Source organism: Brassica napus, chromosome C5, assembly GCF_020379485.1.
Source record: "Brassica napus cultivar Da-Ae chromosome C5, Da-Ae, whole genome shotgun sequence".
Lineage (NCBI taxonomy): Eukaryota > Viridiplantae > Streptophyta > Magnoliopsida > Brassicales > Brassicaceae > Brassica > Brassica napus.
In genome coordinates this window covers 49059417-49086762 of record NC_063448.1, presented here as the reverse complement: position 1 = coordinate 49086762, position 27346 = coordinate 49059417, and the positions used below count along the sequence as shown (strand labels likewise).

Here is a 27346-nt window from a genome sequence, read left to right as displayed (position 1 = left end):
GGTGTGATATTTAGTAAGTAATTTAGTTTTACCGCGAAAAAATAGTTTTACCGCGGAAAATTGTACATGTTTTAAAAAGAAAAAATTCAAGGCCCAAGTAGAAAAAAAACTAAAAGCCCACAGAACGGTGTAGGGTTTGTCGTAGAGAAGGTATCTTATAGTTTTCTAATCAGCGCCTCCGTTTAGCTCACAATCTGACTCCTTTTCGGCTGATTTCGTTGGAGCTTTGATCTCTCCGTTGAAATGGTTGCTTTCCGGGTAAGTTCTATCTCATAGGAAGCTGAGTTACTGAGTAATTATCGGTTTTGATCATTTCTTCATTTGATCTTTGGAGAATTTTTGAGTTGTTTCGAAACACTATCTTGGATAGTAATGAACTGGGTTTGGTCGGGAGAATGTGTTGTAGGAGAAAGTAGGAAACTTTGTCCATTTTGTTCCTCATCATACTTGTATATAATATGATGAAGCAGGCTGCAATAGTCTGTTAGAAGCTTTAGGATAACTTATGGGCTCTTAATATGATCTCTTGGAACATTTCATTTCAAGCTTTTTGAGCTATCTTCAATTCTAGATTGGTGTTGTCATTGGAGATGTGATCCAAGGTTGTGTGTTTGTAAAAGCTTATCTCTTTTAATTGCATAATGTATTGATTCAATGGCACCTTTGTTTATTTTGAGCAGTTTCACCAATACCAAGTGGTTGGGAGAGCACTTCCAACAGAGAAAGATGTGCAGCCTAAGATTTACCGTATGAAGCTTTGGGCCACTAATGAAGTTCGCGCCAAGTCCAAGTTCTGGTGAGTCATGATGCAATGATGATGATTTCCTTTTTGTTGATGCAACTTCTACTAATCGTTAATGCATTTGCTTGTGTCTAGGTACTTCCTTAGGAAACTGAAGAAGGTTAAGAAAAGCAACGGACAGATGCTTGCCATCAATGAGGTATGCTTTGCATTTGACTAATGCTAAATTGATGGGTACTTTGTATGTGACTGTGTTGTTCCACCCTTGTAGATTTTCGAGAAGAACCCCACGAAAATCAAGAACTACGGTATCTGGCTCCGTTACCAGAGCCGAACCGGGTACCACAACATGTACAAGGAGTTCCGCGACACCACGCTCAACGGTGCTGTGGAGCAGATGTACACCGAGATGGCTTCTCGCCATAGAGTGAGGTTCCCTTGCATTCAGATCATCAAGACCGCCACAGTCCCTGCAAAACTGTGCAAGAGAGAGAGCACCAAGCAGTTCCACAACTCCAAGATCAAGTTCCCTCTTGTTTTCAGGAAGGTCAGGCCACCAACCAGGAAGCTCAAGACTACGTACAAGGCTTCAAAGCCCAACCTTTTCATGTAATAAAACCAAATCTTGCATGATTCTCCTTGTCCGTTTCAACTATCAGATTAGCCTTCTTGTTCCTCAGTCTGATCAAACACACCATTTGGTGTTTATCTTCTCTTGGATTTTCAAATTTTTGCATCTATGAACTTTGTCTTCTAGATATGATACATTATCAGGTGACTCGTTTGAAATTTTCAAACTTTTGCTGCTACAAAGTTTCTATTGCAGACCTAACGAAAACAGGCAACACTCTCTTCTGAGCCTGGTCTTGTTACAATGTTTCTCCAGAGTTATGTGCGTCTGTAACACACTCGCTTACCCTTCACCTGCAAAAGAGACGTACGCACGTCTTTGGGCTCGTCTTTAGGTATTTTGGGCTTAAAAGAAAATCAAAAATATGGGAGAAAATGAATGACGGGCCTTAATACGAGACTTTTTTTTTCGGTCCTTACGTGCCAGCTGGTATTTTTTTAGCACGGGTCGAAGTCGTCTAAGGTCTGTCTCGACATTTGGTATCCATTTCAGCCTTTTCCTCTCCAGATTCACTCTCGACGGCGACACAGTTGGAGAAAACTCTTCCGACGATTTCTCGCCGCAAACGAGATCCTCTCAAAAGGTAGATTCTCTATCATTTGTTACTGACTACGAGTCACATTTTAACCGGGTGAAAGAGTTAAATGATGAGACTGAGCAGAAGCTCGCTAGGCTTGAGAAGATTTGTGGTGAATTAGGTAAAAAAAAAACTAGGTTGGGAAAAAGGGATGAATTCGTTGTAGGGGTTATGGTTTTTCAATTAGTGATCATAGCCATTGTACTCATGGTCAAGTAGCTTTATGTTGCAGCAGTGTCCTCACGTTGTTTCAGTTGTTTATGTATGGTGCAGCATTGTCAAAACTTATGTTTCTGTTGTTTAAACTTCAACTAGAATTTGTACTTCTTTGTCCCTTTTGAGTTTAGTAACCATTTTTTTTGTCATGTTTCTTCAACAAGAAAACAAGCAACATTCACAAGATGAATGATTCTAAAAAAATAAGTATCACAGGTGTTTCTTACATCAAAATCACAACTACAACTCCTTTAGCTATATATATGAGATATCTCTTATCATTTGAAATACACAAATCCTCCCTCTCTTTATATTTTCATTTCAAATGGCATCATCTTCTCATTATCATTACCACCAAGATAATGATGATGATATTGATCTTGATACCCCTTTTGAAGAATTTTTTAACAACTATGCTCCTATTCCGGAACCAAAAGAGCGAAAAAAACGTGTTTTTATCGACATACACCGGGAGGAAGGCCACAATCAATTGTGGAATGATTATTTTTCTGAAACTCCGACGTACTCAAGCAATTTATTCCGGCAACGGTTTCGAATGAATAAATCATTGTTCATTCGTATTGTGCATCGTCTCTCCGCAGAAGTAGAGTATTTTCATCAAACACAAGATGCACTCGGACGGTCTAGTCTATCACCTCTACAAAAATGTACCGCAACAATTCGTCAATTGGCATATGGTGGTGGGGCTGACACGGTTGACGAATATGTCCGACTTGTCGAAACAACAGCTCGAAAATGTTTGCACGAATTTACCGCCGGAATAATCCTCCTGTTTGGCGATGAATACCTAAGGCGTCCCACACCGGAGGATCTGGCTAGATTACTCCATATCGGAGAACAACGTGGATTTCCAGGGATGATTGTAAGCATCGACTGTATGCATTGGGAGTGGAAGAATTGTTCCACCGCTTGGAAAGGAATGTATTCACGAGGAATCAAAAAACCAACAATTGTCTTGGAGGCGGTGGCTTCATATGACCTCTGGATATGGCACGCCTTTTTTGAAGCTCCAGATACTATGAACGATCTTACTATTCTTGATCGATCACCTGTTTTTGATGACATTATTAACGGAATAGCACCAGAAGTAAAGTTTAATGTCAACGGAACGGAGTACGATATGGCTTATTATCTGACAGATTGTATTTATCCGAAATGGGCGACTTTTATTCAATCTATCAGACTACCACAAGGTCCGAAGAATTCATTATTTGCTAAAACCCAAGAAGCTGTTCGAAAAGATGTTGAACGCGCCTTTGGAGTCCTGCAAGCTAGATTTGCCGTTGTCAAAAATCCATCTAAGTTATGGGATAAAGACAAAATATCAAATATTATGAGAGCTTGTATAATACTCCATAATATGATTGTCAAAGATGAACGAGCATCATTCACTCAGTATAACGCTTTTGAATTTCAAGAAAGAGAAGATGATGATTCATTTTCCGTCAATATGCCTTCACATCTCGGCAATACAATAGATCGTCGAACAAGTCTTCGGAATAGACAAACCCATCAACAATTAAAAAATGATTTGATTGAATATATATGAGCTAAATTTGGACATATTCCAAATGACATATAATTTCTAAATTTATATGAATTGAATAAAATGTTGATGTTTGTTTTGTTTTATTTATGTTGTTTGTATGATTTTCTGTTTTTTTTATAAAAAAAATGTTTGTAATATTCTATGAAATGAATAAAATGTTTGTCTATTTCATATTTTTTACAATTTAAAATGTTATATGTTTTATCCTAAACACATTAAGTCTATGTTGCTATGTACTAAAATAAATAATTTATGTAGCTAAGGACAAATTAAAGTCCCACCAATAATCATCACTTTTAACAAAGTCCCATAACAATGTTCTCACCATAACAACATTAATAAGAAATTCTAAGGACTCAAGTAGTCTTGTAATAATGTTGCTCTAAGCATGCATGTTCACAGTGTTTAAAAAAAAAAAAAAAAGCATGCCTGTTCATGCTGCTTAGTGGATGTCTTTTTAAGAATAAAAAAATAGCGGTTAGATAAGAACAGATGGAAACCACTTTCACGACAAGTACAGACAAAGACCCTTTGGCGGCAAAGGATCTTCACTAGTGATAGTAGAAAGGATCTGAACTGGAGATGTCTTTTTCTGTAGTAGCAGCAGCTTTGGTGGTGGTTGCAGCAGCAGCTGCTTCCTTGTGGGCATGGCGGATCGTGAAGTATGTCTGGATAAGACCCAAGATGCTGGAGAGTCACCTGAGAAGACAGGGACTCGCCGGAACTCCTTACACGCCTCTAGTCGGAGATATAAAGAGGAATGTTGATATGATGATGGAGGCCAGATCTAAGCCCATCAAGCTAACGGATGACGTCACTCCACGTCTCCTTCCTCTTGCCTTGAAGATGTTCAACTCTCACGGTACTGCTTCTTCTTCTCTCCCTCGTCTTTCTTCTTAGATCTTGAGAGATTTTGTGGAGAGAGAGTTTAAAGGTTGACTAGATTGGTGAGAACAGGAAGGAGTTTCTTTATATGGATAGGACCAGTTCCAGCTGTCATGATAACGAATCCAGAGCAGATCAAGGAAGTCTTCAACAAGATTTACGACTTTGAGAAAGCTGCTACGTTCCCTTTGTTCAGATTGTTAGCAGGGGGGCTTGCGAGCTATAAGGGAGATAAATGGGCTAATCACAGGAGGATCATCAACCCTGCTTTTCACCTCGAGAAGATCAAGGTTTTGTGTTTTGTCTGAATCAAGTTAAACTGTATAAGTGTGTGATACTTAGCGATCTGCTTTCTGGTTTTATAGAACATGGTCCCTGCGTTCTACCATTGTTGCAGCGAGGTTGTCTGCCAATGGGAGAGGCTAGTTCTGGATAAAGAAACGCCTTGTGAGGTCGATGTATGGCCTTGGCTTGTGAATTTGACTGCAGATGTGATCTCACATACTGCTTTTGGAAGCAGCTATAAAGAAGGGCAGAGGATATTTCAGCTCCAAGGGGAGTTAGCTGAGCTCATCGCACAAGCTTTTAAGAAATCTTACATCCCTGGACTGAGGTTACATAAACACACAAGCGTTACTTAATAAACTTAAAACTTATTGAGAATTTGTTGTGTGGTGTAGGTTTTACCCAACAAAGAGCAATAGAAGGATGAAAGCAATAGACAGAGAGATTAATACAATACTGAGAGGTATTATCAGCAAAAGAGAGAAGGCCAGAGAAGCTGGAGAGGCGGTGAACAACGATTTGTTGGGGATACTGCTTGAATCAAACTCAGAGGAGTCTCAGAGAAATGGAATGAGCGTAGAGGAGGTGATGAAAGAGTGCAAGCTGTTTTATTTCGCGGGACAAGAGACAACTTCAGTACTTTTGGTCTGGACTATGGTTTTATTGAGCCATCACCAAGACTGGCAAGTTAAGGCACGAGAGGAAGTGATGCAAACACTCGGTGGTAATAATACTAAACCAGATATACACTCTCTTAGCAACCTTAAAGTGGTAAGTAAAAACATCTTCCACCTTCTCCTGCATCCATAGTTTACTAAATTCACTTGACGTTTTTGATTTTGAGCAGATGACTATGATCTTCAATGAGGTTTTGAGGCTATATCCTCCCGTAGCTCAGCTTAAAAGAGCTGTCAACAAAGAAATGAAGCTAGGAGAGCTTACTCTTCCAGCTGGAGTTCAGGTTTATATACCAACTGCACTTGTGCATCGTGACCCTGAGCTTTGGGGAGATGATGCAGTGGAGTTTAACCCCGAGCGGTTCAGAGACGGGCTCTCAAAGGCAACGAAGAACCAGGTCTCCTTCTTCCCCTTTGGATGGGGACCGAGGATCTGCATCGGTCAGAGTTTTGCTCTGTTGGAGGCAAAGATGGCATTGGCTTTGATTCTGCAGAGATTCTCCTTTGAACTTTCTCCTTCTTATGTTCATGCGCCTCAAACAGTCATGACCACTCGTCCTCAGTTCGGAGCTCATCTTATTCTCCACAAGCTTTGATTTTCGTGTTTTCATCAAGTGTCTCTGTGTATAAAAGTCTGTAACAAAAGCAAATCTTAGAAAGACTTGTTTAGTCTCTAAGGGATATGTCTTCTTCAGTCAAAGTCTAAGGTGGTTTTCTAGTGTGGCTGCATTATTAATCTTGAAAAGTCTATAATACAAAGCTAATTTCAACTCTACCTTCCTTTGGATGTGTTTCTACAAGGAGCCAACCATAGAGAAAGAAAACTAGAATATGAGAAAAAGCATAACATAAAAAAAAAAATATTATCTGGACTTAGAAAATCTAGAACAGTCTTTGAATTTTCCTCTGCCTCAGATATACTCGGCGCACACGCAAAATCAACGATTACTTATCTTATATATACATATCATCATCATCTGGTAACTTAATTTCAGTAAAAACACACACACACACACACATCTAACTATATCTCAAAGAAGTGCGTTTATGAGTAAGACAGATATATCAGAGGTTGCAGTTGCGACTGCGGTCGTGGTGGTAACAGTATTGATATGGAAAGGTCTGAACCTAGCTTGGTTTAGACCAAAGAAACATGAGGCTTATCTAAAGAGACAAGGTCTCTCTGGAACTCCTTTCACCTTTCTTGTCGGTGACGCTGTAAGGGAAGCTAGTATGGTGGAGCAAGCAAAGTCCAGATCTATCAGTCTATCCGACGATTACACGCCACGTGTCATGCCTATGATATTACAAACCGTTAAGGATCATGGTAAGCTAAAGGTCTGATTTGAACTCAAAACAGAGATCGTCTGTTCTTTTAATGGTTTGGTGTTTTGTGTAGGGGAGACATGTTACATGTGGATGGGACCAACAGCGAGTGTTATTGTGAAGAAACCAGAACACATCAAAGAAGTTCTAAACAGAGCTAACGATTTTCCGAAGCCGCCAGTGCACCCAGTCGTTGAGCTTTTTGCGACTGGAGTTGCGTTGTATAGTGGAGAGAAATGGTCTAAGCACAGGAAGATTATAAACCATTCTTTTCATCTAGAAAAGCTCAAGGTCTTCTTCTTCTTACATCATTTCTCATGTTTCTAACTTCTAACCTTTGTTCTTAAACTGTGTGCTGAGTTTTGCTATGTTCTTTGATTGTGTAGATTATGATACCTGCGTTCCACGAGAGCTGCATCAAGATGATAAGCAAATGGGAGAGGTTGGTGAGGGAGCAAGGATCATCAGCTGAGATTGATGTTTGGCCATACCTTGAGGATGTAACCTCAGATGCAATCTCGCGTACGGCGTTTGGTAGTAGCTATGAGGAAGGTAAGAGAATCTTTGAGCTTCAAGAAGAACAAGGCCGACGACTTGTAAAAGCTCTTGAGATGGCTTTTATACCTGGAATGAGGTAACCGATCTTCTTTCTTGCTAAGTTTCACGAGTTTCCAACTTAAAATCAAATGGTTGTAAATGGATTGCTTAAGTTTTTTATATATTAGTCATGTCCCATTGAAACTCCTGGTGGGAGTTTATATTCTTACATACTCTTTGAAGATTAAAATCCATAACCCATTAATCTCTAAGTAAAATCCCAATATTCATGTTACTTTCACTCTTAGAAACATGGAGATATTAAGTGTTTTTTCTCATTGTTTAGGTTTCTACCGACAAGGAACAACATGAGGATGAAGCAAATAGACAGAGAAGTAAAGTCTAGGTTGGGAGAGATCATCAAGAAAAGACAGAGAGCTATGGAAGCAGGAGAGGCTCCAAAGAATGATCTGCTGGGAATACTTTTGGAATCTAACTCAGGAGATCATGGGATGAGTACCAAAGATGTGATAGAAGAGTGCAGGCTGTTTAACTTTGCTGGCCAAGAAACCACTGCTGATCTGCTTGTGTGGACTATGATTATGCTGAGCCTTCACAAGAAGTGGCAAGATCAAGCTAGACAAGAGATATTACAAGTCCTTGGGAAGAGCAACAAACCAAATTTTGATGCACTCTCTCGACTCAAAATAGTAAAAACACAAACCTTTTTTTTTTTAATACCAAAAGGTTTTGGAAAGCCCGTAGTCTTCCAAATCCAAAACCACAATATTTAATATAGTTTCGTCTCAGTCGGTTCGTCTCAGTCGGCCTTTTATTTTGTGACTTCTAGCTTTGCCTAGGGTGCTTAGATCCTATGTGCTTTTCCTCTACTTTGTGTCCAAATTAAAACTTAGACTAACGTTTCCTCCGTTTTTATTAAACAGATGAGCATGATCTTGAACGAGGTGTTGAGGTTATACCCACCAGGGATTCTACTTGGTCGAACCATAGAGAAAGAAACAAAGCTAGATGAGGAGGTGACACTTCCAGGTGGTGCACAAGTGGTGATTCCTACTCTTATGGTTCATCGTGATCCTGAGCTATGGGGAGAAGACGTTAATGAGTTTAAACCGGAGAGATTCGCTGATGGGATTTCAAAGGCCACTAAGAACCAAGTTTCGTTTCTACCGTTTGGATGGGGACCAAGATTCTGTCCTGGTCAGAACTTCGCTCTAATGGAAGCTAAGATGGCTCTTGTCTTGATACTGCGGAGATTCTCCTTCGAGCTGTCTCCGACGTATACTCACGCACCTCACACGGTTCTTACACTTCATCCTCAGTTTGGTGCTCCGTTGATCTTCCACACGCTCCAAGATCAGTAAACTAGGTTTCCAAGATCCTCTGTTTTCTTTTTTATCAAGATTCAAGAGCCAGCATCATATAAAACCCAAATAATAACACGGAGAAATTCACGAGAATCTACTGGTAAATTCTCATGAATTATTCGTCCACAAAGAATAGTATCTGTGGCATCTATGCATGTAATATATTCTTTAACCAAAAATAAGAAAGAAAATGTAGCTTTATTATGTACCTGCAGGGACCCTTTAAAAATGAGTGCGCATCAAATGATGCATTATGCATGTAACTTTGTTAATGCATGTACTTATACGTGGACAAGGAGGACAAGGGATCATGCTTTTCTAGATTTCCACGTACAACAGTTATAATGCATTTCGGGTTAAATATGCGGATGTTCTTGTGGCGTCACAAATATCGATTTGATCTAGCGCATGTGATGATGTGATCATGTTTTTTTTTTTGACTCCAAACTCCTTCATTAGTAATAGAAAGTAAACCAAGATATCATAATGCGATGCATCCAGAAGCAGAAACTTACAAGAGAGTATGACAGAAGCTGAAGATAGGGTTTTGAAGAGCCTTTCTTCGTTATAAGATGCCTCTCGAGCACTATCAAAGTGTGATTGATAGCATTTCCCTTTTGGTTTTTCCGAAATAATATATTTTAGGGCCAGTAACGTGGATGCATGCTAGACCGTACTTTACCATTACATCAATTAGTGTGACAAGATAGGAACACATACTTCATCAATCTCACCGTACTTGATTGAAAATCCGAGTAAACGGACAAAGACTTGTGGATAAGTGACCACCTTCTGAATAGAAAAAACACATGACATATTTACTTATTTTCACTCTTGTCACCAATAAGAAGCCAATCAAGCTGGTCACGAACAGTGACATTGTCGTCCCAAAAACTTATCGAAATTAATTTTGAACAAAAAAAAAACATCGAAATTAATTTACAAGAAGAAAAAAATAAAGCCTTTCTTCAAAAAAAAAAAAAGAAAAAAAAATAATACTCCTGAGCAAAGCTCACCATGCAAATTGTGCCCCAGGTGTGTTTCAGAGAGATATTTTAAAGAGATATTTTAAATTGTTTCAGAGAGATATTTTAAATTAGTTTTAAATGTCACACATTCACTTTATCTATCGATTATCCAAGTGCATGTTCAGAACAGAACGTTCATGAACTATTCGAACGAAAAAAATTAGTTGACTAATATTTCCTTTTTAATATATTTCGTGAGATTTATATGAAACAAAAATTTAGTTGCGTAATAAGTACCCTCTCCGTTTTTTTAATATAAGTCATTTTATAATCGTGCACGTAGATTAAGAAATCATTAATTTTTTATATTTTCTAAAAAAAAACATCATTAATTATTTACCTAACCACAAATCAACCAATAATAAAATAGAAGGTATATTATCATTGGATATAACATTAAGTGTTTAATAAATTTTACATAGAAAACCGAAAACGTCATATAATTTGGAACATAAAAATTTCTCTAAAACGACTTATATTAAAAAACGGAGGGAGTACGTATTTGTGAAATTCTCTTTGGTATATTGGTTTTACTGAGTCTTCGTTATTACTTCTATTATGAGGTTTGAGTTTTGAATCCAAAAAAAAAAGAATTATACAAATTAAAATAAAATGCAGATTTTCACATAGTGAAAGAATACCGTTAGACATGAATTATATAAAAGAGTTCATAGTGATGTATTCAGGCGTTAATTCTCATAAATTATATTGAAATATTGTTATAGAATCATTTCTATATAATGTTTTTTATAAATTGTAATAACATAATTAACCAACATTAATATATATATATATATATATATATATATATATATATATATATATTATGTAATATTGTTATTAGTCAATATTTTCTGTTAATTTTCAATGTATTTCCTGAAATTTATTAGGAAAATACATAAATTTGCGTGAAGTATATTTCTTACTATTTCAAACAAAAATTCATATATTAAGTCAACATTATCTGATTGCGTGTTTCAAGTAACAAATCAACATTATACTAGCAATTATGGCATCGTAATTAATTGTTTCCAAAGAATAAAGACTTAAGGCATGGAAGACAGATGTGGCCAGAGCTCGTGAGGCTCCTGAGTAAAGGCAAAAGTTCAACGGTTACAAGAATATAATTTTATTGACCGGAACACAAATTCTACAAGTATTAAAGACATATCACCACCACATGCATTTCTTCATCAAGATTCTCAAACTTTAAAGACAACTAAGAAAATGGAGATACTAATTTCATCGTTGGCTATAGTTGCTGTATTGTGGTGGATATGGACAACTGTGGAGTGGGTTTGGGTTAAACCTAAGATGCTTGAGAGTTTTCTGAGAAGTCAAGGTCTTGCCGGAACTCGTTACACGCCTCTTGTCGGAGATATGAGAAGGAATTTTAGCATGTTGAAGGAAGCAAGATCGAAACCTATGAAACCAACGGATGATCTCATTTCAATTGTCATGCCTTACTCCTTTCACATGCTCACCACTTACGGTATATATATGTATCTTGTTTTGGCTAATATAATTTGAATTAATTTTTTTTAATAAGTAATAATATATTTACGTGGCTGCAACAGGAAAAACTTTTTTCACATGGTTAGGACCCGTACCATCCATCACAATAATGAATCCACAACTGATCAAAGAAGTGTATAACAAAGTTCATGATTTCCCAAAGACGCACACGTTTCCTTTAGTTGTGTTGATAGCTGATGGACTCGCTAATGCTGATGGACATAAGTGGGCTAAGCACCGGAAGATCATCAACCCAGCCTTCCATTTTGAGAAGATTAAGGTTTCAGATTATCTTTTATAATATTTTCAGAGCTAACATTAAATTTTTTTTTGGCTGATGAGATGATCATGTTGCCTTGATTATGATCTTTGTGTATAGAATATGGTCCCTACGTTCCAACAAAGTTGTAGCGAGGTTGTGTTCCAGTGGGAGAAGCTAGTTCCGGAGAAAGGGACCTCCTGCGAGGTTGACGTTTGGCCATGGATTGTGAATTTGACTGGGGATGTGATCTCTCGTACAGCTTTTGGTAGCAGCTACAAAGAAGGACAAAGGATATTTATACTACAAGGGGAACTCGCAAATCTTATCATGCAAGCTCAAGGGAAGAATTACATCCCTGGATATCGGTAATAAACTTGACTTTGACTTGTCTTGGTCCAATACTAGCATGACTGGTCGCTTTCTATTACCCTTGATTAGTAATTATTTATTTTCATCATGAAATTTCTAACATACTAGATTCATCTTGGAAATGTCACTTTTGGATATAGTTAGACTATGTATATATTAACGAGTTTTTAATTCAAAATCAATAGACAATGAGGGTGATGATGGTTCATGGCATACACTATTTTACTCAAGATTTGTCAATGTAGAATTGTGATTTTTTTATTTTTGCGTAGGCATTTTCCAACAAGGAATAATAGAAGGATAAAGGCAATAGTTAGAGAAATCCAAATTATACTAAAAGGGATCATTAGCAATAGAGAAAAGGCGAGAGACGCTGGAGAAGCACCAAGTGACGACTTGTTGGGTCTACTTCTTGAATCAAATTTAGAAGCTACAGGAAATGGACTTACCACCGAAGAAATTTTGGAAGAGTGTAAGTTGTTTTACTTCGCAGGACAAGAGACCACTTCAGTACTTTTGGCTTGGACAATGGTTTTATTAAGCCAGCACCAAGATTGGCAGGCTCGGGCACGGGAGGAAGTGATTCAAGTTTTTGGTGATAGAGAACCGGATATCGAAGGCATTAACCACCTCAAAGTTGTAAGTATTAAACCAAAGCAAAATGCTATTTCAAGTTGATATTATTTCTTGTAACAACATCAAAAAGTGTTACTAAAAAGTTGAAGAAGTGGTATAACATTAATGATGATTTTGTTGAATGTGTCTAACAGATGACGATGATTATTTATGAGGTTCTTAGGCTATATCCTCCACTCATCCAGATGAACCGAGCGATCCACAAAGAGATCAAACTAGGCGATTTGACATTACCAGCAGGAGTTCAAGTCAATATGCCTGTTCTGCTAATCCATCGTGACACTAAACTTTGGGGTGATGATGCAGCGGAGTTCAAGCCAGAGAGGTTCAAAGATGGGATCTCAAAGGCAACAAAGAACCATGTCTGTTTCTTGCCTTTTGGATGGGGGCCGAGGATTTGCATCGGTCAGAACTTTGCTCTTTTGGAGGCAAAAATTGCGTTGGCTTTGATTCTAAGGAGATTCTTCTTCGAGTTATCGCCCTCTTATGTGCATGCGCCTTACACAGTTATAACAATTCATCCACATTTTGGTGCTCATCTTATACTAAATAAGCTATGAACTTGTGATGATATCAAACGAATTCTTTTATAACAAGGGAAACAAGATTGCGTAGAAGAAATGAATCAAAGTCACATTCATAAAGCCGTGTTTCTAGAAATCTTCTTTGATAAACAATCCATCATTTTAATGTACTTCAAAGTTTAAACTATTTATGATTGGGATAGTGTACACTTTTAAAATTCTGATATATTAATTGAGAATTCACTTTAGTGACTTTTGCTTACATATCGATCATAGGTAAACTCTTACAAAATTGTTATAATTTGATTGGTCGATGATTTTTAATTTTTATTTATTTTATTTAGATCTAAAAAGAAAGGTAAGTCTCTAACCAATTAATATCTCATGCCAAATAATTTACACAATATTACAAATAGTGATTTATGGTAACTAATTGTTTAAATTATAGAAAGCGGAATAAATTGATCATTTTTTATATTTATAAAATACATAAAATAATAAACGACAAACAGTTTATATAAATCAATATAATGATTTTATATTCTTATTTAAAAGCATTATTTTTTGTATAAATGATCATAATAACTATTAACATCTTCTAAAGTTCATATTATATGCTTTAATAAATCATTTATAAAAAAATTATAAAATTATTTATCTCCACTTATTGTATATTTTAAATTATTATAAGAGTTTGTATGTCATCTATGAGGGCTTATAAATTAATTTATAAAATTTAATTTAAAATCTCATCCTACTATCCTACTATATATTAATTGAGAAGTGACTTAAGAGACTTTTTCTTATGTGTCGATCATATATGAAATCCCAAAAAAATTGTCATAAATTGATTGGTCGATAATATTTAATATATATCAATTTTTTATATTTATAAAATACATAAAATAATAAACGACAAACCGTTTATATAAATCAATATAATGATTTTGTATTCTTATTTAAAAGCATTATATTTTATATAAATTATCATAATAACTATTAACATCTTCTAAAGTTCATATTACATGCTTTATAAAATATATATAAAAACATTTATTAAATTATTTATCTTGTCTTATTGTATATTTTAAATTATCATAAGAGTTTGTAAGTCATCTATAAGAGCTTATAAATTAATTTATAAAATCTTTTTAAAAATCTCATTCTATTATCCTACTATATATTAGTTGAGAAGTCATTTAAGAGATTTTTGTTTATGTGTCGATCATTTATGAAATCTTAAAAAATTGTTACAAATTGATTGGTCGATAATTTTTAATTTTTATTTATTTTTATTTTAATTAGATTTAAAAGAAAAAAATAAGGCTATAAACAGTTAATATCACTTGGTAAAAATCTACATAATATTAAAAATAATTATTTATGGTAACTATTTGTTAAAACTATAGAAATAATAATAATGTTTGATCAACTTTTTTTTATATTTGTAAACTACATAAAATAAGAAACAAATTTTTTTTATTAAAATTGATATAATGATTTTATATTCTTATTTAAAGGCATATATTTGTATATAATGTATTATAATAACTATTAATGTCTAATAAAATTCATACAAGCTTTATAAATCATTTATAAAAATGATAAATACATTTATAAAATTATTTATATTAGCTTATCATATGTTTTAAATTATGATAAAAGGTTTTAAGTCATTTATACAAGCTTATAAATTAATTTATAAAATCTATTTTGAAATTTCATTTTATATTAAATGAGAAGTCATTTAATTAATTTTTTTAATTGGGTGTCGATCATATACAGAATTTGAGAAATGATATTATAATTTGATTTGTTAATGATTTTAAAATTTTTTTATTTTATGAGTAAGAAAATCAGTTTTAGAACCAGTTTTATCATTATCCAAACGACCGAAATATATTGCACAAACTAATTTATGGTAATTAAATATGTGATTTATATAATATATATAATGCTTCATAAAATAACTTTTAGGAATCAAGTATTTCTAAACTATATAAAATATTTCAAAAGTTTTAGTATTATATACCTTCAAAACTTAAGTAATTTTATTAAAACTGAATCATGAATATTATATAACTAATTTTAGTATAATTATCAATACAAAATCTCAAAAAGTATTTAAAATAGTCATATTTATTCTTTTTAAAAACCAATCATTCTTAAAAAAATTATAATAAATAAATAGTTACAAAACATTCAAATCTGTGAAATCGCGGGCATCCACCTAGTACTATTATAAATACATATTATATACATATATATATATGTATGTATGTTTGTATCTATTTTAGATTCAAATTTATATCACATAAAATCCAGTGATTTTTTTCTGTTGGAAAACTTAGTAAATTTAATTTATTATATTGGGCGATCGATATAGATTATAAATTCATTTACATTCAAAACCTAATGGAAAGGCAAAAAATGAAAGTTAAAATACATTTTAACTTTACTTTAACATAGTTAATTTTATGCATTATTTCACTTTTTCCATTTTTGCATTTTTTTTATTGAAAGAAAAACATTATCACTCCACCCACTCTTTTATTTGTTTATGATTCATATATTTTCTATTTATACATTATCAAACACTTATAATAAACTATGGTCGGTCCGCCCTACGAGCGGGATATATTTTACTTGTTATTTAAGTTATTATTTTTTGTATAATTTTTGTGGTTTGTGTTTTAGGTTTTTTATTTGCAAGAGATGTGTGATAATGATTTTTAGGTGAAGAGGGATTATATGTATTAAGATATATGTTGCTTGTTTATAATAGTTGTTTCAGTTGTAAAAATAAAAAATAGTTGTTTCTATATTAAAGAGTGTTGGTATTGATATGATGTGAGAGCATCAAATTATCTTCATTTTGTTTGCTTTTACAAAAAATTGAGTTATATTCAAGTATACTAATGGAGATTATGTTGTTTTCTATAATTTTAAATTAAATTTTGGTTTCATAAGTATTTAAATATACTTTAAATCTACAATGAACTGGTTACCCAAATATATTATGGTAGGTAAATACAATTTTTCTTTTATTTTATTCATTATGAACGAACTAAAATTTATTTGTACTAATATTATTGAATTTCCATAACTTAAAATTATATTCAAGAAAGTAAGCTAGCTACACGAATAAAATTTAATTAAACTTTAGATATGATCAAAATAGTCTTTTATCTTGTTCATTCAAATTTTAATGTAAAAATTAATTTAATTTACAACTGATTTTTATTTTATTTTAATTAGCTTTGGAATAATTGAATTATCTTCTCCAATCTTTAAAAACAAACAGAAATATAAATCGTTTTTTTTTGTTTAGTGATAAAATAGATTTATCGATCTAACTACATTTACAGTTTTGCAATCTTGGTCTGAACAAGAAAATAATTTTAAGCTATATTGTTGCGCATAAAATAGTTAAGTAAGATGGTTTTGATCGAAACTTTGCAGAATTAAGAGAAAAATAAGATTGGTGAGCATTTTTTTTAAATTGATGACCAATTTAAAGTGGATATTTCTCAAATCAAAAAAAATCGGTGATCAATCAAAAGTATTAAAAATTACAGAGAAATAAATCTTAGTAAATGATAAAGGATAATCCTAATATTTCAAGTTATATATGATGAAACTTCATTGTTTACGATTATATACATAATATTATGGAGCAACCACTAAAAACATATAAGGGATACTGAGCATGTACAAAGTGAAAATTGTCAAACAAAGTAAAGAAGCTAGATTGTTCAGAGACAGCAAGAAGATTGTTCAAAGAAGAAGAAGATTGTTCAAAGAAGCTAGATATAATGATATGGTGTGTTTTAAGTGGAACCATGGGTGATGGCTAGACAACACTTTGTATGCATGCAGTTTAGCAATGAAAATATGAATGTCAGAAAGGGTCGGTTGTAAACTATTTTTACAGTCGATATACAATCATTTTTCTAAGAAGTACTCGCCTTGATGGAGTTTTTAATGTGTTTTTGCAGTAAATAATTGTTTCTGAACTTGCCTTGATTATTCCCCAAAGTTGTGTTATGGGAAACATTATTTGTTCTAATAACTGAATGAAAATTTTGGTTCTACCACACTGAACATCGCATTTGTAATACATGTACCCTTTATTGTACCGTTTCTGATCGCCTTTCCTCATTTTCTGTAAGTGTAAGAATTGTTAGTAGACACACATCAGTGGTTAATGATTTTTTCATACAAATGATGAATAAATGTATTGCGCAGTGCACCTTGTCGTATTATTGGCAAGCATGACCGAGACATGGAGTTTTTCAGAGACTGTCTTTCTCATTTGTGTATTAGTAGTTGAGAAAATGGGAGGGCGAGGAGTTAGCCTTTTCCAGTAGCTATTTGCTTAACCATCTCTTGAGAAAGGAGAGACTTTGTGCTTTGCCAGCGTTGGATATGGTTGCTGGGAACGTGTACATATAATTCGAAGTAGGCTCAGAGCTGTGGTATTTGTTCAGTTAACCAGATTGAGTGTTTATTAGGTTTCAGAATAACGTCAGTTTTCTTTCAATGAATGACATTAAAGCGTTCATTTGGTAATCAAACTGTGTAGAAAGTTTATGACTGTGGAATGGCTTCGAAAGAGACGCAGTTTTGTATATATTATTATCTAATTTATTCTTTTTGTGATTTGTATAAATATATTTTCATATCATTATTTCTCGTAGTTAACTTTTTTGCAATTTTTTGAAGAAATAACATATCCTTTCTGGTAGCAGACTGAGCTGACTGTAGGAGGTTGCAGCAGTTTTCATTGGGTAAGAAACTTAGGTTTTTTGGTTAGTAAAATAACCAAATTTAGAAAACGGTGGTGGAATAAAGTGAAGCAAGATTTTATTGTTTGATTCATTTGCACACATAATATATGAAATCAAGGATTGCAAGTATAGAATAGTATTTAAATCTTTCTAACTTGGTAGGTTAAGTCTTGCGAGCCTTTTTGAGCAAGCACTCAAATGCTAGAACCAGTGGCTCCTCAACAGTCCTCCCACCGCAAGCAGGCTCAACATGTGCAGTAATTGTCTCCAATGGATGTGCTTGTTGCAGCGGATCATAATGACATGCAGTTGGGTTTTCGTTTCCAGATATCTTGATTCTGTCAGAACCCTTGCAAAATACACATGAGTTGTTCATAACTTGAGGAAAAATCTTTTCATCAAGCATGAGCACACTCATAAGATCCCTTTTTTCTTCATAATATGTTCCTTCTAGAACAAACAGCAAGAGACACATCAAAAGAAGTTTGCGGCTTTGGCAATGTATTTATGTAGATTTTAAATAACACATATTTGATGTTACCATTTCCCACAAGGTCCACAACAAATCAAATGTTCCAACAAAACAGATAAGTGTATTTGTTAGACAATGTACTGAGAAATATACACATCGAGAGAGAGAGAGAGAGAGAGAGAGAGAGAGAGAGAGAGAGAGAGAGAGATGAAGGTTGCCTCTTCTAGCATTGACAAAGAATCAAACAACTTCTGTTGACTCCTAAATTTATAAAGAGATTTATAAGACTTGATAAAAATTAATTTTGTATACTATCACAAAGTTCTGAATCCCAACAGAGCATAAACAATTAGATTGACTGCTTTGCATAGAAAGTAATAGTTTGACCTTTAATAAGCTAAGTATAAGTAATGGGTGTCAAAGAAAAGAGAACTAACATGTATAGCATCAGGTCCTTTCTCAGATCCGTCAAGATAAGTGCCTTTTCTTGTCTCATTCTCAGTCTAGCAGACTCTCTCTCTATGAAGCTTGAGGCTATGTTCTCTCCTGGGTCTATTCTTCTTATTCTTCTATGTGATTCCTCTCTGTCTCAGCAGCCCCCTTATTTAAACGCTTCACCTCTTCCTGTTTCTGTTTCTCCCTAATGCCTTTTTGGAGTAAGGCTTACTAGAAGTTTCGAAATAATTGTATGCAGCATTATCCATCTCTTTCTCCTTCAAAGCTTTCTGCTTCCTCTCCTTCTGTTTTTCAAACTCTGGTTCCAATTATGTTTCTTCTCTACATCATGCCCTTTCACAACCATCTCATCCTCCGGAGCCTCAGCTTTATCATCCTCCTGAGTCATGAAGAACATTGCACAAAATATGAAGCAACTCTCTCAGAACTCTGGTTGTGTTTTATGTCGATATGGGTTCTTAATAAATCTGTGTTTAATAAGTTCTTTGGCACTCGGTCTCTGAAAGTGTAAGACTTGTATAAGAGATCTTAGAATGTCACTGCTGGGAAATAAATAAAAAAATCATAGATTGTAGGATTGCGTTGCAAGTACCTCAGCAGGGACTTTTGTAAAGGATAATGAAACAAACTCCTTCACTGGACGGGAAAAGTGCTCGTCTAACTGCACTGAAAACAAAGACCGTTAAACGTTGTAGGCGATTTCACAATCAAGAAATTGCGGTGATAGTTTTGATTGAATTTTAACATGTGCAACCTGAGGAGGATTTTCTCGAGGAATGATAAAAAGCACTCTCATAGGATGAAGGTCAGCTAGGGGAGGTTCTCCTTTTGCCATCTTGATAACTGTTATTCCAAGCGACCATAAGTCCTTTTAAGTGCAATCATCAAAAGAATCAACTCTCAATCTCATCTATTCTTCTAAATGAAAAAAAGACCAAACATATAGCAAGACTTACCCAATAGAAAACAGCTAGTGAGATCAGAGATGGAGGATCTCGATGCACCAATACAAATGATGAACCACAATCATTACGTCATATGGGTTCTGCAGTTCTTAAAAGCTTCAACTACTATCTCACTATCCGTACTTTTCGGGATGGACTAGCATCGTCTAACAAAGCTTACAAACTCAATATAAGTTTTTCTTGCTTATGAGTATCCAACAACTAATAAGGTAAAGAGACATTCACTTCAATGAAATAATAAAAAGCATTACCTTTTCCTATATTCTCGGCTGAGATAAGCCACAACTGAGCTGTGGTGAGGACGATTCAATATCCGAGCAACATCATATGACATAAATCCATGCACTATAGACTGCATACAGTGTGATGATAAGTAGGGAATATTTAATGGTAAACGCTGCAACAGCCTGAACCTTTAGATTGTGAAACAAACAAAAGAAGCGTTTTTACCTTTTATAAAAAGTGATTTCTTTGATTTCCCTCTATCTTCCTCATCCTTCTTTTATGGTCTATTGGGTTTCAAATCATCATATTTGTGCTTCTTCTGGACCTGCTAAAAGACAAACTGGTTAAAATTTCCAGGAAAGGTTAAAACTTGCCCATGTTTCATTGCCAATACATTCAGCTCACCATAGCACCGATTATCTATAAATACTAAAATATATCATCAAAAGAGTATTGTGATTGTTTCAAAAAAAAGAGTATTGTGAGTACGCTATTTACGTAGTGGATGATACGAAATTCCGAGACCGTTTCCTAAACGAAATTTAAGCGTTGACCAAAGTTTGATTGAGTTGGTGCCTTTACAACATACAGTTACAAACATTAAGATACCACAACCACCATGCCTCTTTCGGACACGTTGAAAAAACACCGAAGCCTCAAAAGATATAAACATTTATGATATGACAAAGCAGAAAGGCATGAAGCAAACCTATTGCCTCCACGTACATCATTGGCTTTAAAAGCAAAATTTGTTTAGCTGTAATCACAGAGCATAAATTTGCAAACAGAAACCACTGACATAAAATAAAAAATACAAAAAGAAACCACTAAATATCAGTGAAACTTACAAATTTCGATCAAAGACCAAAACTTCACAATGACCCACAAAATTAAAACTGTTGTTACCTTGCAATTTTATGTAGAAACAGATGCATAGAAAAATACGGGAAAGTGAATCGATGAGAGGATACATTCTTGAACTTCTTCCCAGCACTTCCTTCACCAAAAACCCGAGAGAATCTCCAATTTAAAACAACGAAGCTCCGACCTCATCACCACCATTCATTCTTGATATCTTGCATATTTCTATTATCTTATCCATTCATCCATGTGCATTTTGATCATATAGACTAGGATTTAGCCATGTTTAGGTTATATTTTGCATACATGAGTCTTTATCAGGTGTTGGAGTGCCACATGGAGTTCTTGGGGACATTTAGATGCATTTGGAGCTCAAAGGAGGTGAAATATGTGATCATTGGACGAGCAGAGTAGGGGAGCGAGGTTCTGCAGCGACGTCATGAGGTCGCTCCAAAGCACCTCACAGAGCGACCTAGCTGGAGCGACCCCGTGAAGTCGCTCGCCATATTCATCCCGTTGGAAGCCCAGAGCGACTTGCCCAGAGCGACGCCCCGAGGTCGCTCGCGTCTCTATGGCGAGACGACACGAAGCGAAGCCCGGAGCGACCTCTCAGAGCGACCCACTGAGGTCGCTCCCGGAGGCCGGAGCGACATGCCGAGGTCGCTCCGCGTCTATTGTTGGGTCGACTTCTATTTACTTAAGGGCCTTTTGGTCATTTCATTATGCACGTTTTACATTTCTAAAACCTAGCACGTTTTACATTTCTAAAACCTATGTTTTAAACATCTTTTGTAGCCAGCAGGAGATTATCTTTTGATCTATTTGAGAAATACACAAGAACTCTCTTGAGAAGTTTATCTCTTGGATTTTGATTGTTATGTTCTTGTGTTCTTGTTGATTTCTTATCTATTTCTCTACATGATTAATCTGAAATCCAATATGGGTTTAAGAGGAATCATGGAGATTAGTGAGTAATCACCTTTTGAATTCATGGGTTATGGAGATTAAGGGTGATTAGGTTAGTTCTAGGATGTTTTAGTGTAGATCATTCTTGTTCCTTGCTAGTAGAGTATTCATAATGCATCTTCTGAGTTGGCCACTCAAAAGTTGATCAATAGACATTTTCCACCCAAAAGTTGTTTGATGAAATGCCTGAGATAACTCTCCTAGGCTTTTAGTATACTTTGCCAAAGACATTTGTTGTTAAAGGTGCTAAAATAGCTAATAGACTTGTTAGTAATGATTGCTTTCATATTATTCAACCAAAGACATTTGATGTTTGAGATATGTTAGCAAATGAGCATTCATCTAGACATAGAGCTTGCTTAGAATTGTGTCTAGGCTTAAGGTCGATAGTTTGATTGATCATTTGTCATCCTTAATTCAAAACTTGATCACCCAAGGTCTAATCCCTATGCCCATGAGCTCTCTTTTCTCTTAGTCAAGAAAGTATCATTCTGTTATTGCTTTTTAGTTTTAGTCATAGCTTAAAACTCATCTAAATCATTGGTTTCACTTAGATTAAGTGATTACTTGCATTCTCGGTGCTTTGATATCTCTCAGAACTGGTTCGACAATCTTTTATACTACAACATTTGTCTTGGGAGCCTTGAAAACTCCTACATCAATTCTCTCCTCTCTCACTATCTACAGCTCTCAGAAACTCTCATGCCCCTCAGATACAATGTAAAAACAAATCAAAGAAGCAATAAGAACACGACGCCATTACTCGGACCGTTTCAGATGGCGAGAGGAAGATAAGACGTCAGAGAGTCAAGGTCGCAGACGATCTGCAAATCGTCGATCGAGAAATAAGGGTTAGAGGGCAAGTTGCATCGTCTTTGGTCGGATAGAGCAATCATACGTAGAGCCCAACAGGCAAATAACAAAGAAAGCCCATCATGTCACGTGTTTAAATGAAACGCTGAGTTTCATCAGTATGTGACACGTGTCGCGATGAGAGGCATCGATTTATCTAGCTGGTGGCTGACGTGGAGGCATTAGGAATAGATAAGTGAGTTAGTGGAGAGATCGTAATCAGTATAATTTCATTTACAAGATTGGAATATACAGTGGCATTAAAAAGTAAACAAAGAAAAAACAAAAAATTTCAACATTTTGGTGGAAATGAATGAACGCATGAATGATTGAGAAAGAAACGTACAATAATTGACGTCCATGCCTTTCCCACCCCACAAGACAATGGCCAGTACCGTTTATGGCTCTGTGATTACAGCTAAACAAATTCAGACATCGATTGATGAAGGACTTAAGTTGAGTTAGGTTTATCTTGTCTAATAAATTATAAACCATTAAATGATGTATTACAATGGATACAATATCCAATACCTAACAAAAGAGATTTATTAAAACAACTTTATAACGCAAAAATTTATTCAAAATTCGACATGAAAAATGGGTTTTGGCAAATTCAAATTGCCAAAAAAGATAAATATAAAACAGCTTTCACCGTACCATTTGGACATTATGAGTGGAATGTAATGCCTTTTAGCCTTAAAAACGCACCCTCTGAATTTCAACATATAATGAATGATATGTTCAATAATTATTCAAAATTTACAATTGTCTATATAGACGGCATATTAGTATATTCAACTTCAATAGATCAACATATCAGTCACTTAAATGCATTCCCCAATATAGTCAAAAAACATGGTTTGGTTATATCAGCTAAGAAAATTTCTTTATTCCAAACAAAAATAAGATTCTTAGGGCATAATATATATCAAGGAACAATCACACCTATTTCAAGATCAATTGAATTTGCAGATAAATTTCCTGATGAATTAAAAGAGAAAACTCAGTTACAAAGATTTTTAGGATGTCTAAACTATGTTTCAGACTTCTTACCCAACCTTAGAAAAACAATTCAACCCTTATTTCAACGGTTACAAAAGAATCCAAAACCATGGAATAATCAACATACTCTTTTAGTTAAACAAGTTAAGCAAAAGGTAAAAAACACTCTCATGTCTATCTATACCAAATCCTGAAGCTGACATGATAGTTGAAACTGATGCTTCAGGAATAGGTTACGGAGGAATTCTTAAGCAAAAATTACCAAACTCAAAAGAAGAATCTATTATTCGATTTCATTCGGGAATCTGGCTAGGGCCACAAAAACATTATTCAACAGTTAAAAAGGAAGTTCTTTCGATTGTTAACTGTATCTCGAAATTCCAAGACGACTTAGTCAATAAAAAATTTCTATTGCGAGTAGATTGCAAATCAGCAAAAGAAATATTGCAAAAAAATGTCAAAAATCTAGTATCAAAACAAATATTTGCTAGATGGCAAGCAATATTATCAGTTTTCGATTTTGAAATTCAATATATTAAAGGAGAAAAAAAATTTTACCCGACTTTCTAGCAAGAGAATATTTACAGGGAAAATCAAAAAAAAATCAACAACAACAAGATATTCAAGATGAGTGACCAGAAAATGAAAAAACCGATGACAGCATCGGATTATATCAAAAACCAGCCACATCTCCAAGGAAGAACTTTAACTCCAAACCCTTTCTCAACATTAGCTGAATATCCTCCTCTATCCTATTCAAAAGCAGTCGCTGAGACGACATCAAAGGCGAAAACACAATCATCAACAGCAACCCCAAACACTACCTCAAACACTACCCCAAACACTAAACCGGTTTACTATACCAAACCTCAAAAGCAACACCTAATGACCACCCCATTCACCAAACTAATAAACCTAACTCAACTTAAGTCCTTCATCAATCGAGTCTTCTACGAAGACAGTCCTTGGCCAACAGACAACATAACCAAAAACCAATCCTTTTATGAGTATATTCTAGTAGATTCTAAATCCGTAGAAATCACCCATTATAAAGACAAGACAAACCCAAACCTTATCAACTATTCAACCTGCAAATTCCTACAAATTTGTTCTACACAAGACCTTGGTTTTATCCATCACCAAACAACAAAAGCTTTTTCAACCCCATGCTATCATATCAATGGTTACACCTATACCGATTATAAAAATGTCTTTTTCCGAGTCTTTTTACTCAGACCCTATGACCACTCTTGGTTCTTCAGTTTTGATCAAAACTGCACGAAGACGATACCGGGATGGTTCAACGAATGGTGGTACTGGTTCGGACCACTAGATTCAATCTACCCCGAAGAAGTAATCAAGACCTCCTACTCATTCTACAAAAAGCATGTATTTGATCAGCCAGTTGGACCCCTAAACAAAATATGGTTCCACATTGACATTGGCATCCCATGGATATGCTCATAGCATTTTACCCTAGCTATCGCTCTTGAAGACATGCCTTATTCTCTCCTTCGGGAATTCAGAGTCAAGTGGTGGGAGAAGTATAACATCGACAGATGTTCCCTTGCCGATATCCAAAAATATTTCCAAATTGTAAACCATACCAAAATAGCGATCCAAACCATATCCAAATCCACACCTCTCCTCAACCCAAGCCAAATATCCCAAAAAAATCCAAACCCACAGACCCATAAAGAACCAACTTCAAGTCCAACAAGTTCAACTACCTCTTCCTCTTCCCAAAAATCATCAAGAAAAGAAAAAATGAAGACATTCCTAGCCGAAATGCTAGCACAATTTGAGGCAGAAAACAGTGATATCGAAGAAAGTAACGAACAAGTTAACGATACACAAGCCGAAGATCCTTACGGTGAAAAAAAAAACGTAAAAATATTGTCTATATTTAAATTCTGTTTTAATTTTCTGTTTCAAGTATATTCTAGTAGACTCTGTACATTATTTCTGTATTTTATTTTCTATGTTCTCTGTCGTCTTTGTATTTTACCTACAAAATAATATACAGAGTATATATGTATAAGAAGACTCGGGAAGTATTCCTAACATGAAGACTTCCGACAATGGTGGGACCCACATGAAGACTTCTGCATTCTGCCAGCAACCCACTCAAAACTGTCGACACCACCCAAGACTCAACACGTGTTAAATCAAGTGTCGGCACCACTAGAAGACGACATGTTGCAAGACTCTATTCAAGCAACATTTGCCTATAAATATGCACTTAATGAAAGCAGAGGACACGATCAATTTCACTCTCTAAACTCTCATCTCTCTAAAAGCTCTCCCTTCTCTCTAAAAATTCTCAGAAATTTTCCAAATTTTAAAGTTTTAATCTTGTAATCTCGAAAACATGTATTCCATTTCAAGATCAATAAAAAGTAAGTTTAATCATATTCTGTGTACAATTTTTAAGTTTAATACATATCAAAACTTTCCTTATCATTGTCATATCAAAGTAACAATAAGTTAAATACTAAAATAAAAGAAAGTAGTAAAAATAATTTTCCAAAAATTATACTTTTCGATCAAAGACCAAAACTTCACAATGACCCACAAAATTAAAACTGTTGTTACCTTGCAATTTTATATAGAAACAGATGCATAGAAAAATACGGGAAAGTGAATCGATGAGAGGATACCTTCTTGAACTTCTTCACCAGCACTTCCTTCACCAAAAACCCGAGAGAATCTCCAATTTAAAACGACGAAGCTCCAACCTCATCACCACCATTCATTCTCTCCTCTCTTACTATCTATAGCTCTCAGAAACTCTCATGCCCCTCAGATACAATGTAAAAACAAATCAAAGAAGCAATAAGAACACGACGCCATTACTCGGACCGTTTCAAATGGCGAGAGGAAGATAAGACGTCAGAGAGTCAAGGTCGCAGACAATCTGCAAATCGTCGATCGAGAAATAAGGGTTAGAGGGCAAGCCGCATCGTCTTTGGTCGGATAGAGCAATCATACGTAGAACCCAACAGGTAAAAAACAAAGAAAACTCATCATGTCACGCGTTTAAAGAGAATTCTATTTTATAATAATAGATAAGTGAATTAGTGGAGAGGTCGTAATCAGTATAATTTCATTTACAAGATTGAAATATACAGTGGCATTAAAAAGTAAACAAAGAAAAAACAAAAGATTTCAACGTTTTGGTAGAAATGAATGAACGCATGAATGATTGAGAAAGAAACGTACAATAATTGACGTCCATGCCTTTCCCACCCCACAAGACAATAATGGCCAGTACCGTTTATGGCTCTATCTATCTATGTAGCACGGGGACTTCTATTTAGATGCCGTACCGGTACCGGAAACGTTTCAGGGACGGGTACTTCACGGGGACAACACTGGTACGGCTTGGGGACGGTTAGAGAATATAGCTATGAGTAAGACTAGTTTTCACGGGACATAATGCTTGTGCAATTGTTTTTTAACTGTCACTGTTATCTTGCTTCTAATTTTAGTTAGCAAAATAGACATATTATAGTAAATTATATCTAATTATGTTAGATTCACTATATAAATTTATTTTTTAGAAATATTTTATATTTTTTACTAGTATATA

General features: G+C 34.9%; 4 protein-coding genes and 1 pseudogene across 17 annotated transcripts; 4 read left to right on the top strand and 1 right to left on the bottom strand.

Moving 5' to 3' along the window:
• Positions 1–1533, top strand: LOC106381860 (60S ribosomal protein L18a-2). Its single transcript, XM_013821799.3, has 4 exons — positions 1–258; positions 681–796; positions 878–941; positions 1014–1533. Exons 1-4 carry the CDS (start codon positions 244–246, stop codon positions 1353–1355), a joined length of 537 nt encoding a protein of 178 aa, XP_013677253.1. The 5' UTR covers positions 1–243; the 3' UTR covers positions 1356–1533.
• Positions 1534–4176: 2643 nt separating this feature from the next.
• LOC106381859 (cytochrome P450 72A13-like) lies at positions 4177–6358 on the top strand. The gene is made up of 5 exons (XM_048756959.1): positions 4177–4598; positions 4694–4911; positions 4987–5234; positions 5302–5677; positions 5754–6358. The coding sequence occupies exons 1-5, from the start codon at positions 4319–4321 to the stop codon at positions 6177–6179; spliced, it is 1548 nt and encodes a 515-aa protein (XP_048612916.1). The 5' UTR covers positions 4177–4318; the 3' UTR covers positions 6180–6358.
• A 187-nt stretch (positions 6359–6545) lies between these two features.
• On the top strand, positions 6546–9103 carry LOC106381858 (cytochrome P450 72A13). The gene is made up of 5 exons (XM_013821798.3): positions 6546–6910; positions 6983–7200; positions 7296–7543; positions 7793–8156; positions 8391–9103. The coding sequence occupies exons 1-5, from the start codon at positions 6631–6633 to the stop codon at positions 8826–8828; spliced, it is 1548 nt and encodes a 515-aa protein (XP_013677252.1). The 5' UTR covers positions 6546–6630; the 3' UTR covers positions 8829–9103.
• A 1820-nt stretch (positions 9104–10923) lies between these two features.
• LOC106379693 lies at positions 10924–13413 on the top strand (annotated as a pseudogene).
• Positions 13414–18014: 4601 nt separating this feature from the next.
• Positions 18015–27239, bottom strand: LOC106381857 (serine/threonine-protein kinase 25). Of its 14 annotated transcripts, none has more exons than XR_007323512.1 (7): positions 20299–20972; positions 20100–20200; positions 19840–19994; positions 19638–19726; positions 19476–19544; positions 18865–19262; positions 18015–18405 (listed from the first exon to the last, which is right to left on the bottom strand). XR_007323512.1 is itself a non-coding variant. In XM_048756958.1 (4 exons), exons 2-4 carry the CDS (start codon positions 19716–19718, stop codon positions 19143–19145), a joined length of 270 nt encoding a protein of 89 aa, XP_048612915.1. In that variant the 5' UTR covers positions 19719–19751; positions 19840–20092; the 3' UTR covers positions 18712–19142. The 14 variants fall into 14 exon arrangements, 1 of the variants encoding a protein (XP_048612915.1); XR_002656094.2 differs by lacking the exon at positions 18015–18405 and adding an exon at positions 26415–27239 and having other exon boundaries at positions 18712–19262; positions 20299–20398; XR_007323508.1 differs by lacking the exon at positions 18015–18405 and adding an exon at positions 20980–21264 and having other exon boundaries at positions 18712–19262; positions 19476–19549; positions 19638–19751; positions 20299–20398.
• Between the last annotated feature and the right edge of the window lie 107 nt (positions 27240–27346).

What these genes read in the sequence shown, in the direction of transcription:
- LOC106381858 (XM_013821798.3), top strand. Translation starts at nt 6,631, where the DNA reads ATGAGTAAGACAGATATATCAGAGGTTGCAGTTGCGACTGCGGTCGTG. An exon ending in TTCATCTAGAAAAGCTCAAG is followed by an intron (nt 7,201 to 7,295) that starts GTCTTCTTCTTC and finishes TTGATTGTGTAG; the next exon opens with ATTATGATACCTGCGTTCCA. An exon ending in CACTCTCTCGACTCAAAATA is followed by an intron (nt 8,157 to 8,390) that starts GTAAAAACACAA and finishes TTTATTAAACAG; the next exon opens with ATGAGCATGATCTTGAACGA.
- LOC106381859 (XM_048756959.1), top strand. Translation starts at nt 4,319, where the DNA reads ATGTCTTTTTCTGTAGTAGCAGCAGCTTTGGTGGTGGTTGCAGCAGCA. An exon ending in GAAGATGTTCAACTCTCACG is followed by an intron (nt 4,599 to 4,693) that starts GTACTGCTTCTT and finishes TGGTGAGAACAG; the next exon opens with GAAGGAGTTTCTTTATATGG. An exon ending in TCTTACATCCCTGGACTGAG is followed by an intron (nt 5,235 to 5,301) that starts GTTACATAAACA and finishes TGTGTGGTGTAG; the next exon opens with GTTTTACCCAACAAAGAGCA.
- LOC106381860 (XM_013821799.3), top strand. An exon ending in CGCGCCAAGTCCAAGTTCTG is followed by an intron (nt 797 to 877) that starts GTGAGTCATGAT and finishes GCTTGTGTCTAG; the next exon opens with GTACTTCCTTAGGAAACTGA. An exon ending in AGATGCTTGCCATCAATGAG is followed by an intron (nt 942 to 1,013) that starts GTATGCTTTGCA and finishes CCACCCTTGTAG; the next exon opens with ATTTTCGAGAAGAACCCCAC.
- LOC106381857 (XM_048756958.1), bottom strand. Translation starts at nt 19,718, where the DNA reads ATGGCAAAAGGAGAACCTCCCCTAGCTGACCTTCATCCTATGAGAGTG. An exon ending in CTCGAGAAAATCCTCCTCAG is followed by an intron (nt 19,545 to 19,637) that starts GTTGCACATGTT and finishes TTTTCAGTGCAG; the next exon opens with TTAGACGAGCACTTTTCCCG. An exon ending in TTACAAAAGTCCCTGCTGAG is followed by an intron (nt 19,263 to 19,475) that starts GTACTTGCAACG and finishes TTCATGACTCAG; the next exon opens with GAGGATGATAAAGCTGAGGC.